General features: G+C 37.0%; 5 protein-coding genes across 5 annotated transcripts; all 5 read right to left on the bottom strand.

The window, feature by feature from the left end:
* Positions 1–482: 482 nt before the first annotated feature.
* LSM04_005729 (Right handed beta helix domain) lies at positions 483–9,455 on the bottom strand (the record flags this gene model as incomplete). Its single annotated transcript, XM_067332016.1, has 1 exon — positions 483–9,455. The coding sequence occupies one exon, from the start codon at positions 9,453–9,455 to the stop codon at positions 483–485; it is 8,973 nt and encodes a 2,990-aa protein (XP_067190082.1).
* A 310-nt stretch (positions 9,456–9,765) lies between these two features.
* Positions 9,766–10,056, bottom strand: LSM04_003177 (Glutaredoxin; the record flags this gene model as incomplete). Its single annotated transcript, XM_067332015.1, has 1 exon — positions 9,766–10,056. One exon carries the CDS (start codon positions 10,054–10,056, stop codon positions 9,766–9,768), a length of 291 nt encoding a protein of 96 aa, XP_067190049.1.
* A 752-nt stretch (positions 10,057–10,808) lies between these two features.
* Positions 10,809–12,671, bottom strand: LSM04_002482 (uncharacterized protein; the record flags this gene model as incomplete). Its single annotated transcript, XM_067332013.1, has 1 exon — positions 10,809–12,671. One exon carries the CDS (start codon positions 12,669–12,671, stop codon positions 10,809–10,811), a length of 1,863 nt encoding a protein of 620 aa, XP_067190038.1.
* Positions 12,672–13,206: 535 nt separating this feature from the next.
* On the bottom strand, positions 13,207–14,130 carry LSM04_007462 (Calcium uniporter protein; the record flags this gene model as incomplete). Its single annotated transcript, XM_067332012.1, has 1 exon — positions 13,207–14,130. One exon carries the CDS (start codon positions 14,128–14,130, stop codon positions 13,207–13,209), a length of 924 nt encoding a protein of 307 aa, XP_067190106.1.
* A 1,618-nt stretch (positions 14,131–15,748) lies between these two features.
* LSM04_006390 (uncharacterized protein) lies at positions 15,749–19,306 on the bottom strand (the record flags this gene model as incomplete). The annotated part of the gene is made up of 1 exon (XM_067332011.1): positions 15,749–19,306. The coding sequence occupies one exon, from the start codon at positions 19,304–19,306 to the stop codon at positions 15,749–15,751; it is 3,558 nt and encodes a 1,185-aa protein (XP_067190096.1).
* Positions 19,307–20,206: the final 900 nt, after the last annotated feature.

Genomic DNA, 20,206 nt, shown 5'->3' with positions numbered 1-20,206 from the left:
AAAAAAATCTCATCCATCCGTCATAGAAAAACAACCAAAAAACAAGATGCAGCAATAATAATTCACGCAACATAGGAAATTGAAAAGATGAGAAACTAGAAGGGCAATGCAATATATATTTATATGCAATATCACATAATCTGAACCACACCAACACAAACAAACGAACGAAAAAAAAGAATCATCTATAAAAATAAATCAATACTTCTAACAAGATTTCCATACCACGAAAACGTTTTTTTTAAAGGGGTATTTGCAATGACAAACAATAATGAAACATACATCAGAAAAGAGAAAGGTATACAAAGTATCTCATACCATCAAAAAAACAAAGAAACACAGAATGAAAGAGATATATTCATCGTTTTGAAATAATAATAATAATAATAATAATAGTATTACTATAACCATCAATATTATTATTATTTATTATTATTATTATTATTATTATTATTATTATTATTATTATTATTATTATAAACTCATGATGGAGGATCTGCTGCAGCCGTTAGGGAGAGAGATCCACTAACATCTGCTGTACCTGAGCGGCGTCTTTCGTTTTGTAATGAAAATCCTCTAGACACGCGGGGTTTCATCCTCTTCCCTTCTCCATCTACAGAAAAGCCCACTGAAGCAAAAAGAGAAGATTCTAGTTTTTTTTCCATCTCCGCAAGTGCCTCAGAAACACGAAAAGTATAGTAAATAGGATTATTCTTCCCAGCAAAATGAGTAAATCTATCCACTAGGCCAGAGCCTTCATTAATAGATTTACGTTGACGATTCTGTTTCTCTTTCTGAACTTCCCCCTCTTCTTCTTGTTGTTGTTCTAGACACACCGATGTTTTCCACTCATGTGGGAGAAGGGTAAATACACAGGGGATTCTTTTACTAAACGCACCACTACCTTTTCTACTATCAATAGATGATTTAGAACAAATTCGTTCAAGTGTTGTTAATGCGTTACTTTCCTCTGTAGTTAATGCATGTTTACCCGCACGCATAAGCACCACCACCACATCTGGTTTTCCTGCCGTAATAGAAGCGAGAAGACTACTAGAATTAGTCGTAACAGAAGTACGAAATGTTCCCCGTGAGGCTAATGAAGATGCTGTAAAAACATTTTCTACTTCTTTACCAGCATCTGTATTACTTGCCGTCTCTCCTTTACCGCCATCAAAGACGTGAATAATAACATGAGTGTATGATTTTTCCAATGAAGAGGAGATGGACTGACTCAATCGTCGATCTACAGACCTAGAAGCTTTAAGGACTGAAGAAGAAATACTTTTCTCAGTTGAAAGACGTCGGAAATTTTTTGTTAAGGAAACATTTAAGAGATCCACAACATTTGTACTTAACCCAGAACTACGAAGAGCTTTAGAGGCAGCACCAGCCATTAACATGTAACCAATTGAAGCAACTCCTTCAGATAAAACATTTTCTCCTTCAAGTGACTCTAATGTAGATCGCATATGCATTTCTACATTACAGCAACGAGTTTTTAACTCTGCTAATTTGCGTTCTAATTCGTGTAATTCTGCCAATAATGCTTCAGCTGATCGTTGACGTTCTTTTTCACGATGTATTGGAAGTGTTTTATGATAAGAAGGAGAAAATTGATTTTTTATAGTGTTTTGAAGAATTTTAACCCCACTTCCTTCTTCCATATCTAAAGCTCCTTCTTTTAAAGAACTAGAAATAGCATTTCCTTGCATTACACCACCAGAACCAGCTTTAAGCCAAACTCCAATTGTAGCATTATCAAATATATCATTATCTCTAATAACTGAATCAGAACCTTTTGCAATTATAAGGCCAAAATCACCATCAAATATTGCATTTTTAGAAACTGTAGGTATAGATCCTCCATTACCTGGACTTCTAGGACAAATAATAGTCATATTATTTTTACAATTGAATACAATATTTCCTTCAATACGGGCCCCTCCTGCGATAAAAATACCATCAACCTCACAAGAATGAACTTTATTTTCTGATATTAAAGCATCAAATGTCGTTCTTTCTATAGTTGGTATGAGATTAAAATCTATATATTCACTAGGATTTTGTATTAATATACCAGTAGGAGATCCACAAACTTCATTATCTGTAAAAACGCCTCCATATGTTAATATACCACAATCTTTAGCATTCATTATACGATTACCTGAGAAAAGAGTATGACAAAATGGAGCAGCGACAACACCTCGAGTATTTTCTAAAATCCAATTTTTTTCTAATTCTCCCCATGCACCTGGATAAGTTTTAATGGCTGTTTTATATCCACGAATTAAATTACTTACTAATCGAATACGTGTACCTTTATGCATATATACAGCTACATCTGAAATATTAGATGAAAGGAAGGTATTATTCAAAAATAATGCCATTCCATCTTTTTTGCCATGTACGCAACCTGTCAGGGTATTTTCTTTGAAAATGGCAAAACCACTATCAGTTGAAATTATATCTCCAGAATTTTCTGGATTATTCACATTACTTGCAAAAAAGCAATTTTCAAATTTTATACCCTCCATTTCATTTTCAATATCACTTAAACGTCGTGGTGGTGGAACTTTAGAAGACTTTGTTGTTACCGTATCACCACCACGAACGAATACACCTGCTATATTATTCTCAGCAAAAAGACATAAATTAAATCTAATTCCAGGATATGATGATTTCATACATGCAGTAAAAGCACGAGTAACATTTACACCAATATCATTGGCTTTAAACAAGCAATGTTCTACTAATCCCTCACCGTCTGAGCTAACAAGTATACCACTTGGCAAAATATTACCATTACTATTACTTTCATCAGAAGATACATTATTCTCTGAAACAATATCAACCTCAAAGTATGGAATATTATTTAATCGTAATTTACCCTCCTTAGGGTATATAAAATTTTTCATTACTGTTGTATCCAAACCTAATCGTCTGTTCATTGCAAAAACACAATTTTTAATATTTGGTCGTGTCCCTTCTTCAATAATTTCTACTCCTGTTCGAAAATTTTCTTCAAATACATTACGCAATATAGTAGGAGCTGCTCCACCACAAACCAATAGTCCAATATAGTTCCTTAAAAAACGATTTCCTTCCAAAACAACAGAATCGCCTCCTTTTCTTTCTGTACCTGCTTGATTGGAAATAATAACAGGAACATAATTATTCTGAAATATATTTTTACTTAATTGTGCTCTAACAGTTGGACCATTAATAAAGAAGGCAACTGATCCTTTTATATGATCTGTAAATTCATTTTCATGAAGTAATGGTGATGGTGCTCCACCTCCTTCTATTAGGATTGAATGCTGTTTAGGTGCACAAAAACGATTAGAGTAAATACGGGTAGTTATACCTATAGCCTGTTGACGATTCTTTTCTTCTTCGGTTATACTATCTTCTGGTAAAACAAGATGAATAGCTATATTGTTATCTTCAAATACATTTCCATTTCCGATAGAAGCAGAAGCCAAATGTCCTTCAATAAAAATAGCAGTATCTGATATATTAACAAAGGTATTATGACGTAAACGAAGAGAATTTTGACCAATAAGACCTATTACATGAATTCCTTTAGTAGCATCTCGAAAACGATTATTTTCAAGAAGGAATACTCCAGGTGGAGCAGTCATTGTAAGAGAAGCGAATAAAGGAATTCTTAAAAGTGCTTGTGAGGAACACATGGATGCGTTTGGTTGTTTTAACGTATCAATATTAATTAAGGTTCGTATTTCATCTCCTGTAATAGCAACATAACGAGAAGTAACTTCTAATTGTCCTAAAGAATTCTTGTAAATTTCATTACCTGAGATTCTAGCATGACGTATCATTCGCTCTTGTGGAACTAGCGTAAAAAGTAATTTTGGCTGTGTTATCTCTCTTTTAAGTGTAAACTTAACACATAAATCATCATATTCTTTACCTGCTTCTTCCAAATTTAATTTGGATGAAACCAATTGTCCACAGAAAGTTTCAACAACATGTTGACATAAAATTCCCATAGAAAAATTCTCAAAGATATGATTTTCCTCTAAATTTAGACAATACTCTATTTCTCTATCTCGTATAAATAAAGGTGTTGGATAAACAGGCTTGGAAGGAGGAACAGGGGTGCTAGGGGGTTCCGGTTTCATCTCTGCATTGTTCTTCTTCTTAGGTACAGTAGAAGGTCTACGAAATTTCGAATCTGTGGTGATAGTAGAAGGATTTCGTGACATCGGCTGCCGTGATATTCTTCTCTTTGAAGTGTTTTTCTCACCACTAACATTTTGTCCCTCTGATTCCTTTACTGTGTTATCGGAACCCTCCAATGTATCTAACCCAGAAGCCTTCATAACATTGTAAAGTTGAATTACAACTCCATATTCATTTTTTGAGATCTGATTGCCATGCAGACTTGCCGGTCGACAGAGATATGGAGTTTTTTGATATACATGTAACGCGTTTACTCCACCACTCCCACCAACACCGGCAGAAGAAGCAGAAACGGAAACGGAAACCGAAGCAGAAGCAGCAGCAACCGCATCCGGTGTACGTGTGGTATGTGTATCCTTTGCATGTCCTTTCCTGTGATAATGCTCCTGTTGATGTCGTAGTACGATTGCGGGGGTGTTAAAGAGACTCCATGGGGCATGCTCTCCCCCTTCCCCCTCATTATTATTATTATTATTATTATTATTATTATTGCTTCTCGGGAGGAGGGTGTCGGCGGCGGGGAAGTTTGGGAATCCCCCGCGGGGCGGGATGTGGAAGTGGGTGGCGTGGCGGTGGTGGTGGCGGAGGCCGCGGGAGACGAGGACGCCGGCCCCCCGGTGGCCCCCCACCGCATTCCCCCGCAGCTCCGTCCCGCTGCCGAGGACCACCCACGCCCCGATCCCCCCGTTCGCCGCCCACCCGCGATCGTAGCCGTCGAGGCCAACGGCCGGGAAAACGGACGTGGCGAGGGAGAGACCGGCGGAGGAGGTCGCCACCACCTCGCAGAGAAGCCGCAGCCCACACGAGACAACCTCCGCGTACTGCGAGAGGAGCCCAGACACCCCCGCATACACCCCCGAGAGGGTCTCCGCCGGAGTGAAGGTAGACGGAGGGGGAGGAGCGGCAGGGTCAGTGAAGGGAAGTCCTTGGAAAGAACGGGCATCATGAGGGTTCCCCTCAGGACGACAAAAACCATTATTAGATTGTATAACTCCAGATGTAAAGGATCCAAGAGACCCTTTGGCACAGTAAAGTCCAGCTATTCCATTATCTGTAACTTCACATCCAAAACACATAGCTCTTGCATTAGACCGTAATAACATTCCAAAGAAAGTATTGTTTTGAATACGATTTTGAAGTAAAAATGGATGACAATAACTTCCTACAACTACACCAATAGAACAATTACTAATAGTGTTATCAATAAAGCTTACTTGTCGTTTCATCCGTTCTTCATGATCTTCCCTTGATTTAAGTATAATGGAAGTTTCTAATGATTCATCTATAGAATTACGGTGGGCTAAATTAGATCGTTGTTGCGAAGCTGAAATTCTACCAAGACTTTGTAAAGAGTATGATTGTGATGGAGATAAACTTTGCGACATACGAGCTAGGGGACGTGACTTCAACAAAGTCTCATGAGAAGCAGTTTCTGCTTGTTCAGTACTTTCATATAATTCATGACAAATACCAAAATGACGATTCTGTCGTATAGTATTTTTTCGAAATTTTGGAAATAGTGACATACCTGGAGTATTAACAAGTCCATCAGCTCGTTGGTAACCTTTAGATCCATCATCAGAAGAGTAACGTAGTAGATAATCACTTGTAACTGTTAACACCAAAATTCCATGTAACGCATTATGTTCAATAATGCACTCTTCAAATACTGGAGCAGAAGAAATAAATTCACTTTGTACAAATTCTTCTTGTCGCATGGAAGCGGAAATAGGTAGACAAGTATACGCAATAACACCTACAGCACAATGATGAACAGTAATCCCGGTAAAAGTACCTCTACCACCGGCATCCACTAATACTCCACTAATATTACATTTTTCAATTATATTACCTTTTTTAAATTCAGGATTTGCGCGATCACATATGTATACTCCTACACCACTACATCCAAAAATATTATTCTCTGTAAAAGAACCACGTCCTCCACTTTCTGCATAAACACCATCAAAACAATCGTGAATACTATTTCCTTCTATAGAAGAAATAGTAGCATTATTCCCAACATAAATTCCAATATTAGATTCATATACATTATTAAATCCTATAGTAATGTTATTCTCAACATGATTGATAATTGCAATATTAGAACGTTTATGTTGAAAAATACGATTTTTGCGTATAATGGCAGTTCCACCACCAGAAGTTAACTGAGATAATTTCCATCTACTATGTCCAGGGGGTTTTCCAATTTTTTCTTCTACTCTTTTTGCACTATACCCAACATCTGCCATAATACCATATAATTCATTGGCTGAAATATCATTATTTTCTAAAATACCACAGGAACCTCCTTCTAATAAAACACCACATGTAGAATTTGCATAAATTTTATTTTGTCGGATTTCAGCTGGAGCCAATTTACAGCTTTTACGGTGTTCAATTTCTTTTCTAGAAACGATAGAACGACGTGGTTTTGATGGTCCATTTTTTTCATTATTTGGTAATGTAGTATTTGTACTACCCACAAAACTAAGTTCAACCTCTAGTTCTGCCGTACCTAATGTAGAACCTAATTGAATTCCAACATCATTTTCACAAAAATCATTTTCATAAACAGTTCCACGTCCTTCTTCTGCCAAAAGGAGACCACTAAGAAAACATTTAGAGATAAGATTACCTTGTAGAATTGGATCTCCAGTTAACTGAATAATAATACCAGAGCTATAACATGAGTTAATATCATTATCTCTAAAAGTACCATGACCACCATCAGAGATAATAACACCAACTGCTTCAGATGAAATAGTATTTTTTAAAAATTGTGGATTTGATTTACCAATAACATAGATACCAGATTGTTTATTTTGATATATAGAGTTATTAATAAATTGTCCACCAGACTCTCGACCACAAATAATTCCAGCACCACTAATAGAAGAACAAATAGTATTACTGGTAAAAATAGGGTCACTAAAGCGATCCAATACAATAACATTTCCTATAGCATTTTCAGAAATAAAATTATGTTCAATTTTTCCAAAACCTTCTGCAAGAACAGCCACACCTCCAGATTGTCCTCTATGAATGTGATTATTACGAACAACAGGTGATCCACCTTCTTTGATAACAAAGTTACAACTACCACTTTGTGCAATTTCATTAGATACAAAAGTACCAAGTCCATTATTTCCAACAATAACACCATATCGTGAACTATCAATAATTTTGTTAGAAATAATATAAGGATCAGCATCTAGCTCTACTACTATTCCTTGCTCATTATTTGTCATCGTATTATTAATTACTGTTCCACCACTACAGGAATCGAAACGAAGACCAGCACTAGGACCTGCAACAAAATTGTTACTTGCTATAATTGGCGTAGAATGTTCCCCTATTAATATCTGAGCTGAACGATTAGAGACAAATTTATTCATAATAATCAAAGGTTTACTCCCTCCCAAAACGCTTATACCCGTTGTATGACTTTGTTGAATAACATTACCTGCTACAATAGTACTGCTCCCTCCAACCAAATAAACACCACTCATATTATTTGCAATGATGACATTTCCCATCACTATACCACGTGATAAATTACGACTTTCAACACCATGCTCAGCATTATTCATTATTTCATTCCCCATTATAAGAGGATTGGCAAAGTTATCCAGAAAAATACCAGCTCCTTTTGATTGATCAAATTTACAACCTACAATTAAAGGATGTGCCCCACTACCTACAACAATTGCAGTTGCACCACAAGCAACAAAATCACAATCTTCTACTAATCCATAACCATCATTACCAAATCTAACAGCACACAAACCACAAGAAGAAAATCTTGTATCTAAAATATCAACACCTTTATTACCACGAAGTCTCAATAACTGTACAGCTGCTTCAGAAGTATTTACAGAAAGTGCAGATACATCAAGAGTTTCTTGAAGCGCCTCTCCTAATACATTTAATGCACCAGATACACGATGTCCATTTCCTGTATCAGCTCCTCGAAAATATATAGGATATGCGCCACAGACTAATTTAGCCAACGAACGTAATTGTTCCTTTAAATGACTAAGATCTGTTAAGTTACCATTTAAAGAAACAGGTGTACTTTCTTTTTTGGAATGTTCAACATGTAAACTTTCTACATCCCCTTTTGGTAATTTTTCTAACCAATTAAATGAGGTTCGTCCCGAAGGAAGGTCTTGAGAGAGAAGAAGACACTGTGGATCTTCTGGGAAAGAAAGGGAGTTATTTCGCAAGCATTTAACATCTATACCAATAAGACATCGATCAATTATATTACCTCCTGAAATACGAAGATTTTGAGCTTTAGATTCACTAGTATAACTTTTATCATCTACAATGGCGAGAATACCGCAAATCTTTTGATTAAAAATACCATTTCCCTCTAGAGAAGCAGATCCAGCAAATTCAAATTTGAATCCAATATTCCCCTGTAATAGCTCATTATACGAGAAGACAGGACAAGCACCACGTGAAATTGTTACACATACGGGAGGTCCTGAAACAGCATCTGAAATCCATTCCCGGTCTTTTGGTTTAAAAACATCAGGGGTAACATAAATATGGCATTTCGTTACTGTAACTCTACGAGACGCAAGATTTTCACTTGGGGTACTTTCACCCGTGTAACTATTGGTTGCCCGCACAACAACAACATTACCCCCATTTGAAGGTTGACGAAGGGTACAATCCCTTATGTTAACAACGCCTTTGGTGTCAATATCTGCGCATGCCTGGTGGTGTGTATCAATAGTACAGTTCAACATATCCACACTTGCACTACCATTAATTTGAAGCCCATAACCATTGTAACTCTCTGTAACGGTACAATGTTCAAAACGCGGTCTAGCAAAACCCCCGAGTAGAATAGAATTCATTTTACAACGAAAAAAAACAGCTTTCCCATTTTGTATTGCCAAAGAAGCCTCAATTTTGGCTTTCCCCCTTGAGATAAACTCAACATGCTCAAAGTAGGCTTCCACATCCTGTGTTAATGTCACGCATGTGCCTCGTGATACAATACACGGATCCTCACCCTCTGCCGCAACGATCTCCACTGGTATTGTGATGGACACCGACTCAAAGTATTCACCACCCAGAAGCTCAATTCTATCGTATGGCTTTGCAATAGCGAGAGCACCCGCAATAGAGCGGCGGGATGATACTTTTGAGCGGCTGTTTACCACAATGGTGCGTACTTTTTTCTTCTGCCACGCACTAAGGCGCTCCTCCACAACGTGGCCATCCGTTAGCATCTCTCGTCCGTCGCACTCGAAGTGCCGGGATGTACTTCTAAGAAACCAAGAAGCCATTGATGAAACAGAAAAGAAAAAAAAAAGGAAGCGAAATATATTATCAAAGAAGTAATGGGGTTTTATTTTTGTCCTTGTACGAAAGCACGAAAAAGAAAAAATACATAGAAACAAAAAAAAAGGTATGGATCAACCCCAGAACATTTTTTCTCTTTATCTTTTCCTGAAAATTAAAATCAACACCCTCTGCATTTTTCCAATTATTTTTCCAAGTTCAAAGTACCCAATCAATCCGTTTTTGTTTTTTTTTTTCTTACTTGGCCAGCATTTCAGCGAGCTTCCCCTGTTTATTTAGTTCCTCCAAATCGCTGCATCCACCAACGAATTCGCCGTTGATGAAAATAGCGGGGACAGTTTCATGGTTGTACAATTTCTTGATTTCGTCTCGCAGGGCCTGACCCTCTTCCATCTCGTCCACATGGTAGACCTTTACATCGTTTGTCATGGGCTGCAAGACCTTTTGAGCACGAACGCAGTAGGGACAAGTGACCCATGAAAACATCACCACCTTATTGGTAGACTTGAGAGAAGCAAGAGAAGCCATTTTTGCTTGGTTTGCTTGTTTTTTTTTTAATGAGATTGCTGGTATAATTACTTCAATCATTGAGTTTTTAGGTAGAGGTGTAGAAAAGAAGAAAAAAATCAAAAAAAAAAAGAAAAGCATCAACACCAATAATTGGGAGCAGTAATTCATGGTATAGAGCATTTGATAAAATATTGTTGCAATGTTATAAGATCCTTTTTTATTTTTTCTTCACTTTGTGTATAGATTATATACAAATAACAAAGCACAGGTAAAATGGTGGACATTTGTGTAGAAAATAGGAATTCATATATATATATATATATATATATATATATATATATGGATCCTTCGTTGTTTTCTTTCCGTATTTTTTTTTTTTCGTCGTCGTACTCTATAGACAATCTTCATAATTTATAGTTTCTCTTTCTGAACCTTCTTCATTTCATCTTTTCTCATATACCGGTCATTACGAATACTGTTCGTTCTCTTGTTCCTTAAAATCTTAGATTACTTTGCTATGGAGAAGATGCAATAAAAATGATAACAACAACAACAACAACAAATCGAAAAAAAGCAAGAAAAAAAATATCGACCCCCCCCCCTTTTTTTATCACCACGTAATTTTTTTATTTATACCGCTTGGTCATTGAGTCCAAATAAATGTACAGTTGCCAGTTTTGTGATGTAATTTTCGTTGTTTTCTCTTCTGTAGATATTAGTTTCTTTTTCTTGCTCTATACCCTAGTATTAGCGTTGCTTTTCCTTTTCTTCTACATGCGCATTGTAGTTCCTCCTTTTTGTCGTTGTTTGCAAAACGGAATATGCCGTTCAGCTGTTGCCGCTGCAAAACGACGACCACACGAGGGACAACTAACACGATCATCCTCAAACAAATCTCCATCACTATCATCATTTTTATTGGTATCGTGAGAACGACCACTATTTAATTGTAATGCCTGTCGTAATTGTGCACGTTGTTTGCGCCATTTAGATGTTTTTTTTTCAGTATTAGTACTCTTACTATTACGAGTAGATGCTAGAGCACTTCCTGCCTTTCCCCTACTGGAGATGAGTGGCTCTTTGCTATCCTGCGAAACGCTAATTGGAGTTATGTTTTCACCAGCGTATATCTGAGATAAACGATGGGCACGAGCATCATACACCCGTTGTGCAGTACCAGTACCAGTACCCTTTAAGCTTTTCCGTTGTTGTTGTTGCTGTCGTTGTTCACATACGGCAACATGTCGGGGCCAACGTGATATGGCAAAGAATTGACGTCCGCAGTGAGGACAAGGTTTTAATGGCTCATCCACACCTTCTGGTTCCATCTTTAAATTAGCAATACTACCGTTGTTACTCATCATTGTAACACTACTCTGTCGACAAGAAAGGAGTTGCTGACTCTTAACTCCGAATCCATCCACCTCATCTCTTTCCCTGTCGGTAAGAGACGTCATAGTCATTGAAGTTGATGTGGCTTTTAAATCGGCTGACGGTCGTGCAGTTACGGCGGCTGGCACATCATCTAAATTAAGTACTCCAGTCACTGGAAGTCGTTGCTGAGAGTGTACACCAGGAGAGGAAGGGGTGGGTTCTCTTGAAAAACAAAAACCTTTTTCCTCTCGTCTCCCGTCTCTTTCATCACGATCATCTGTTCGCTCTTCCTGTGGAGTGGAACACCGAATGGAAAGTGAGTAATTCGTACTTTGACTCTCGGTACGTAACGAAAGAAGTGTAGGCACAACCCCGGTATTTCCCCCAACACCTCGTCGATGTATTTCCCCACCAGATGTTCGAAACTCTGGCATTAAGTATGTCACCGTCCCCATATGTTGAGAAGCAGTTGAAGGAGGAGGCGAAACAGCAGAAGTATTAAGAACACTACTCACAACACCACCACCACGGTTAATAGCAGTACCAGGACCAGTATTAGTATTAATACTAGTACTATTACTAATAGTATTTAGTCGTTGCTGCACAGCTTGCAATTCTTCTATAAAAGTTGGTATTGAATGACCCTTTACACCTGTTGAATCACTTGAAATAGCTACATGTGATATAGATCCAGTTTTCGTGCTAGCTTTACGAAGTAAAACGGCATATGCTTTACAATGCCCTTTATGGCGTGAGAAGGCCAACATATCTGTGTAACGACGCGCACATCCGGGACAATGCTGTTCCTCCTTCTCCTGCTCTTTCTCTTCCCTCGCATCCACATCTAATAATACATGTTGTCCATTTCCTTGATGTTCTTCAGCAGCAGTATTGGAGATAAAAGCTTCTGTATTTCGTATTGGAGCTGTAGTACGTGCGGATGCAGAATGAGGAACGGCGTTGGAAGAATAACTGTCAAAATCTTTTTGCATAGATCGACGTTCTGCCAGTTGATTACGCTGAACGGTTAACTTTTGTTGGGCGCTTAGTCGTAGACGGAGAAACAGTGATGCACGAATTTCGCTGGCTTGTGCTTGCTCCAAAAACTCTTTTTGCTCACGAAGTAAACCCGCTGCATCAAAGATAAGAGGATTAGAAGCATACACCATGGATCCATTATTAACTCCATCATTCAATGTGGTGGTATTACTCTGAGTATATCGGTACATGCTACTGCTGGATGCAGTCGTACTGTGCATATTGAAAAATTTCTATATCGCAATACAAACGAAATAATAATAATAATAATAATAATAATAATAATAATAATAATAATAATAATAATAATAATAATAATAATAATAATAATAATAAAACGATTTAAACTCAACTTTCTCCGCCCCCCAAAAAAAAACAATCACTATTCTATGTGGTTTATATTTATAAAATGTTATATCCGTAATTGAATTTGTGTCACTGTTTCAATGTATGGCTTCTTATCACTTCTACTACTCGCTTTACTAGCGATTTAGTTCACTGTCTGTAGAAAAGAACAACAAGGGAAAGAAAAAAGTACAGATACAGGATTCATACTAAAGAGCCAAATACATGCTATTGCTCCCCCTCTCTCTCTCTCTCTCTTTTTTGTTGCCACAATATATATATATATATATATATATATATATATTGTATGTGTGTTTGTGTATTGCTCAAGTCGTTGTGAGAAAAACTCCATGATACAAAAACAACAACAATAAATAAACGTAGAGTACAAAAGAATAAAGAAAAACTTTTTCAATGTTCTCGTACCCAATTTCTAATACTCTCCACCATTTGACGTTCTGCCACTACTTTTTTGCAGACCACTTTATACTTTTTCCAATCAAAATCTTTAGAGACATATTTTTTCACTTTCGCTGGTAACATGGTTCGATCATAATCCTTATATGTGTGTGAATGCCCATAGCGAATAAAGTAAAGAAAAAACAAAATTGTGGTACCTGTTCCAATAAAGTATGAAACAGGTTCCATAATATCCCAATCCAAATCGAAATACGTCAATCTCGATATAACTGCTAGCTGTATACCGGCAAAGCAGAGGGCTCCTCCCCAGACAAGACGACGCCACTTCACAGCTCGTCTCAGTGCCGGTTCAAGTTCAACTTCCATTTTGGCTTTTTCAGCTTCCGCTTCTAGCAACCGTTTATTCGCCTCTTCCAGAAAAAAATCAAGAGGAACATCACTTATCGCTCCATTGCAACTTAAGCTTTCCTGCATCTCCACGAGTTGTGCGGGTCGCAGATGAATTGCTTTACCATCTGAAATAGAAACAACCACACCAGCGTCCTCAAGCAATCGTAACGCCTCATTGCTATCAGAGATATGACTTTCAGAGCAGCAAAAATCAAAAACCGCGCGGCTAATTACATCACGAGAACCTTTAACATCAGAAGTGACAGTAACATCAGGTGCATCCCTTACCATGGTGTGGTGTTGTAGTGCTTGACGAAGCAAAACCATTGGGGCGATAGATGAAAACTCTGCTGCAGATAATATAGGAAACGACTGTGGTGTTTTCTTTTTATCATTTCCTGCCACTCCAGAGGAGCATCGACTCGAAAATAGGATCGGTGAAGCAAATAATATACCACGTTGGAGTCGCAAGCAATTAGAGTTTAGAGCAGAGCCAACTAACAGCCTCGAAGACGTTAAAAGCATTACTTTATTTTTACCTTGCTGTGGGTACAGAACCCACACACCGAAGGCTAATGAGAGTGAAAACAAAAAGGAAAACAAGTAAAAAGAAGAAAAATAAAAATAAAAAGATAGTGAAAAAGATAAATTGTCCAAAGAGAGAGAAAAAAATCATAGATTATAGAAAATATACACGACAATTAGAACCAAAAAATAAATTCCGTAATTATGTCTCTCCTTTTTCCCCTCTTTTTCTTTTTCTCCCCTAATCTAATTATTTATTGAATTCTTGTTTTCTATTTATTCTAATAGACCACATGAAATCCCACTTGTAACATGATGGAAATATGTGCAGTGAATAAGAGGAAAGAAAACAAAGACGAAAAGGTAAGCCGCTAAAATTCTCTATTATAGTTTCCCATGTTCTCTACCTATATATATATATCCCCCCTCGTTTCCTGCGTGCATGAATATATATATATATATATATATATATATATATATTCATACAGCTATACAAAAAAACCATACTCAAAGGATTAACATGAATCTAAAAGCATTCAACCCTAGTAGTCACAGTTTCGATCCACTAGTTCTATCATATTTATATATTTAAAAAAACTTCTGCCTCTCTGTATTTTATTCGTTCTTTTTTTTTGTTTGTGTAATTCTCAGCAAAAAGCTTGTACTTCCATAAACTCTAAGTACGTGAGAGCAAATAAAAGACGAAAAATTAAATAAAAAAAAAGTAGAAAAACTAAAAACGAAAAAAAAATTATAATATAAAAAACTCTAGTGCAGATAGAAATGCCCGTTAAACAATTTACTTCTGCAGGTGTTTGATCTAAGAAAAGCAAATTAGAAATATAACAAAAAAAAGTTAAAAAAGGAATAATGGAGGAAACCAATAAGAGCGTTAAGATAAGGAAACATAAGAAGAACTAGTAAGAAATATGCGCAGATATACATCAAAATACTTTCGTTTCTTTTTTGTATTTTTATTTTGTTTATACGTAGGAAACTACATATATATACAAAGAGACGAAAAGGAAAAATTCCAAAAACATATATACAGAAACATCTCCGAATTGTTTTCTCATCTAACAGTTTTATATTTATTTTACGGTCTTTCATCCATTTTATGCCTCTTAAAATGAAGTAGAGAAACATAGACAGAAGAGAGTGAGTTCCTTTTTCTCTGCCAACGTCTCTCACTCTTATTTTCTATCGTATCTAGTTTTACTTACGGATTTGCCTCACTTTTAACAGTAAGGAAATCAATCAGTAATTCCCAGAAAGAAAATATAAGTAGACCGGGACTTCGCACTCAAATAATCCAAAAAGAAAGAGAATAAAACAAAAAGACGAAAAATAAAACAAAATAATTACGCAGTTAAGAATACCCACAGAAAAGGAGAAAAAAAAAACATCAACAGCAATACCTTCAATACTTCTAGAATTTATGTTTATTATTTAGATCTCTTGAACAAAGAAATCATATATGGGCATCCATTCGCCTTTACCTTTACCCATTAGTAGTACCCACAGATATATAAAATATAATATAATATAATATAATGATGTCTCATCCCCTCTCTATCTCTTCACCCTTCCTCTTGATGAACTATTTAAACACAACTTTTTATTCCTCCGCGGTAAATCGGATCGGGTGCCACACCTCCCGTTGCACATCAGCAAGCATCAATCTCTGTGAGGCGGCGTCAAATCCCAACCAACACGCGGGAAGTGCATCGTCATCGTCGTGTGTGCATTTCGGCCGTGGATCACCGTATGAAGTGAGAACAGCAGCGGAGATCGACAAACACGGCGATTCCACAACACCTGCAGTGGATGAGTTTCGCAGCAACTCTGCCACAGCTCCTCCACTTGTTCTTGTACTGATTGTTGTTTTTTCTCTATCCATGAGTCTGCAGCGTCCAGCACGCGTGGAATCCTCAAATTCGGCATTGCCCGTAAAGTACACGGCGTTAAGTTGACTCACTAAAGATAAGGATGCTGGCAGTGGTGAGTGAAGGCGAAAGGGTAATAGCAATTCACCACGTGACAAATTTGGATAACTCGTAGTAGCAAAGCGGAAGGCCAAAAGACCCAATACTATGTGTTTCTCATCGTAAAAGACCAGTGCATGATGTGGTATAATGCTGCTGCCGTCTGCTGGTGGAAGTAGCATAGTGCAATGTGGGTGATTGCGTCGTAATAACGGCACGTCATTTCCACAGAATGCCATACTAACAGCATTACTTGGAGTATGTGTGGCATAACGCATCGCATCAGGCACCCGTACTGGGTGGGAAAGACGACCGTGTTCTCCCGTTTCAGGAATATAGAAGGTAAGAGATTGATAGGGAGCGTCTACACACCGTGACTGATACCAGCGACCAAAAATTCGTAGTGGAGTTTTAGATGGTGACAAGCGAGATTTTTGGACTTTTCGTTGTGGTGATATCATCATATCAAATGTATCGAGTGTTGGTACTGCCATTCCCGTTGCTGTTCTTCTTTCTGACAACTTTGATATTGGAGGTGATACGGCTGTGGAACTATAGGGTATACTGTTTTCTGATGCATTTTTTCCAGGAAGTCGAGATTTTTCCTTTTTCTTTACACTTGAGGTGAATTTAGTTGGAGTGACCTCTACTAATTCAGTAAGTTCTCGATTAATACGTAAATTTTCTTCATAAATTTTCTTTTGCATCTCAAAATGTTTTTCTTCTTCTTCTTTCTCGTCCTCCCTATTTTCTAAAGTCGCCTCTACTACAGGTACAGTTACGAGTGCAGGTGAGTTCAATCCATCATGCAAGTTTATTTGGGGATCATGCATTTCTTCACATGTAACATCTATATAATCCATAAGAACAGGAGAATTTTTCTTTACAGGACGACAATGACGAGAGATAGATCCATTTAATATCTTTTTCTTATTCATATTTGACACTTCTGCTGCAGGAGAACTGAAATGCCATGGGGAGTTCTTTTCTATTGCCGCACCTTCCTTTAATTGATTACCTTCAGGAACATCTATAGCTGAAATGTTTGTACAACGACGTCGTGCGGCATTACTTATTGCGGCTTTATTTCGTCTATTTCGTCCTCCTCGCCGCTCTGGTGTTATATGCCCAAATGAACTCTCTGAGTGACTGAAATAGAGTGTTTCATTCTCATTTTCACCGCGTTGAAAGGCGTGATCTGGGAGGGTGGTGGTATCTACTCTTGCCTGAAGTGTTAGGGATTGTACACTGCAGAGGAGAAAGTAACGATCCTGTTCCGATGGTGTAAGATTTTCATTAAACCAGAATACAAAGGCCCCATCAACTGCTGGCATCCATCTATTTTCGCCTAATGAGAAAGTTTCACCAGGAAGAATCCATGCATACCAGCATACATTACGTACACTAAACAAAGCTGGAACCGCCCGCTGTATCCTTCCCATCTGCTGTAATTGACTCGTACATTGTGATGGCCATGGTAATCCTGCTGTAAAACTTATAGTTGTTATAACTTCATCTCTTTCCCTCTTAGAAAGAACATTGGATGGAATTGGTACCATGACATCCCGTGTTATAAGACGTTCTCTATCACTTGTCTGAAGTACCGCAAAACCACCAAAAAGTTGTAAAAGAGAATCTCTGTCAATTTTTTGACCCTTTAGTGCATCCTCAATACATCGTCGTTTCTCCTTATCTTCTAATTTTCTCACAAGTGGATGAAGGTAAGTCATGTGACTGTGATTTGTTACAATATAACCAGGAAGTAATTCATCTGTTGACCACAGGGGTGAACATACAGCAGGTCTATGATCCATAGGAGCACAAGCAGGAAGATTAGTAATATGACTGCTATTTTTATTACCACTCCTATTATTACTGTTACATCGTCTTCTTTTACAAAGCACACACTCTGCTTTGGTGATATATATTCCCTTTGAAGGGTCTATGAGAACATTTTCTGGATTACGTATTCTTAAAAGATCAAAGGAACCAATTGCGAATGGGAATCGAATAATTGATTGATGACGTAAAAAACCTTGCAGCATTTGATCTAATCTACAAAGTGAGGGACGTGTTAATGGATCTTGAGCAAGCATAAAAAGCACAAGATGAATAAACGGATTACTATACAATCCTGGTTGGAGATCTCGTCGTACTCGTCGCATGATATCAGATGGTGTAAGAGAAGCGTGATTAAAAGGAAGTTCTTTATTTCTATTAATCATACGATAAGAAATATCCGATAATCTTTTACCAGTTTGTAAAACCCCAGATGAAATATTGTATACAATCATTCCCAAAGCCCAAACATCATATTTTGCGTTTCTAAAGGATTTATTTGAATCAATTACTAGTTCTGGTGGAAGAAATGGATATAAAATACTTGACATATTACACTTCTCAGTTACAAATACGTCTTCTTTATCCCTTTTTTCTACTTTTTCTTCTTCTTCCTGAAAGCCCAAAGTATTCAATACAAATGTTGGTCCTTCTTCAGTGTTTGTAGTAGCGACAAGTATATCTTTCATAAGGAAGTATGATGATGAAGAACTTCTACTTCCACGCAATGCAAGAAGACCAATTGTCATTTGATTAATTAATGCATAAAGTGTAGATTCTGCAACATATCGTCTAGAAAGTTCTCTCTCACTCCATTGCTGTAAACTACATGTATAATTTGGCATCCAAATTACACCAAGTCTACCCACAATATCTTGCTCTTTATACAAAAAATGTTCTACAGAAAGCACTGGGGCAATACATGGACATTCTCTAAGGCTTTCATCCCCCCAAGAACGTGCCGCTATATTCATTCGAGCTGTGAATGTCTTCTCATCTACAATAGGCCACAATACATTATCCATGCTAACAGGTACGGTCACACTAGATATGTCCGGTTGTACAAGTCCACTTCTTAATAAGACTTTCCACCATATTCTCAATCGACCTTGACGTGTTTTAAAGTCTCCCAGTGAAGAAGATGCTGATGACACGGTAAGTATTACTTTTGCAATAATTCCATTTCTTTGCAAAAGTTCACGATGTGCTTTTGGTGTACTACATACTGTTTGAAAATCGAGTGATTCTCCCTCTTTAGGTGTAAAGAAAACACTTGTGGAAGTTATATGCACAGCTCGCTGAAAGAACACCTTTGAATGGCTTACATCCAACTGCCTTTGAGCAGATCGCATTTAGAACCCCAACACAATGAGGAATCTCACCTTATAATCAATTGACCTGTATCTAAATGTAACTCTACTGATAGTGTATAGCAAATTAAAAATAAAATGAAAAAAAAAAACAAGTAAATAAAGTTTCTCAAAAGAAATCAATGGATCCGCCATTAACTATAGTAGAAACAACTAAATAAATAACTAAATATATATATATATATATATATATATATATACCGTAAAACCTTATTAAAGTTTATACCGTTAAATGTGGTTCTGTTTCCCATTGGTTAGTCTTTCTTTCTTTCGCTCCTTACTTATTTTCTCTATAATTCGCATGATGTTTTTTTGTAATATTATCCCCAATCACACCATTCGGAGCACTTCGGGCCGTCTTTTTGTTTTGTTTTTACATAACACATCAATAGGAGAAAAGGAAAAAGAGTCATGAGACAGTAAAAAATAAATAGAAAAATAAAATAAAAATAAAAGTAAAGAGAGATAAAATAGAAGGTAAAAAAAAAAGAACCCTCCAAAGACTCCCATAGTTCTTATTCCAAATGAATCTGGCGCTATTACTACTCATAAAAGATGTACATATTCTCTTTTTCCTTTTTTTTTTTTTGTCTTTTGTTGTATAAATTCAACGATTTTATATATTCTGTTTCAACGCTTTTAATTTTTATTTGATGTTCACAGATGGGGTCAACTTTATTGAAAATTTCCAATAATAGATTTGCCCCTAAATTCCTTCATTTATTCCATACAAACGTTATTTTTACTTTTTGTATTCGTTTAGTGAACTCCATACACTCTTCCTATGATTTTCTCTATCTTTCTTCTTTTTATATTTCTTCTCCCTTGATCATGTTGTGGCATGAACAGTAAGTAGAGAACAATAGAAACATCAAAAATAAA

The sequence above is a fragment of the Trypanosoma melophagium genome (assembly GCF_022059095.1).
Source record: "Trypanosoma melophagium isolate St. Kilda chromosome Unknown ctg29segment1, whole genome shotgun sequence".
NCBI lineage: Eukaryota > Euglenozoa > Kinetoplastea > Trypanosomatida > Trypanosomatidae > Trypanosoma > Trypanosoma melophagium.
This window is presented reverse-complemented; position numbering and strand designations above follow the sequence as displayed.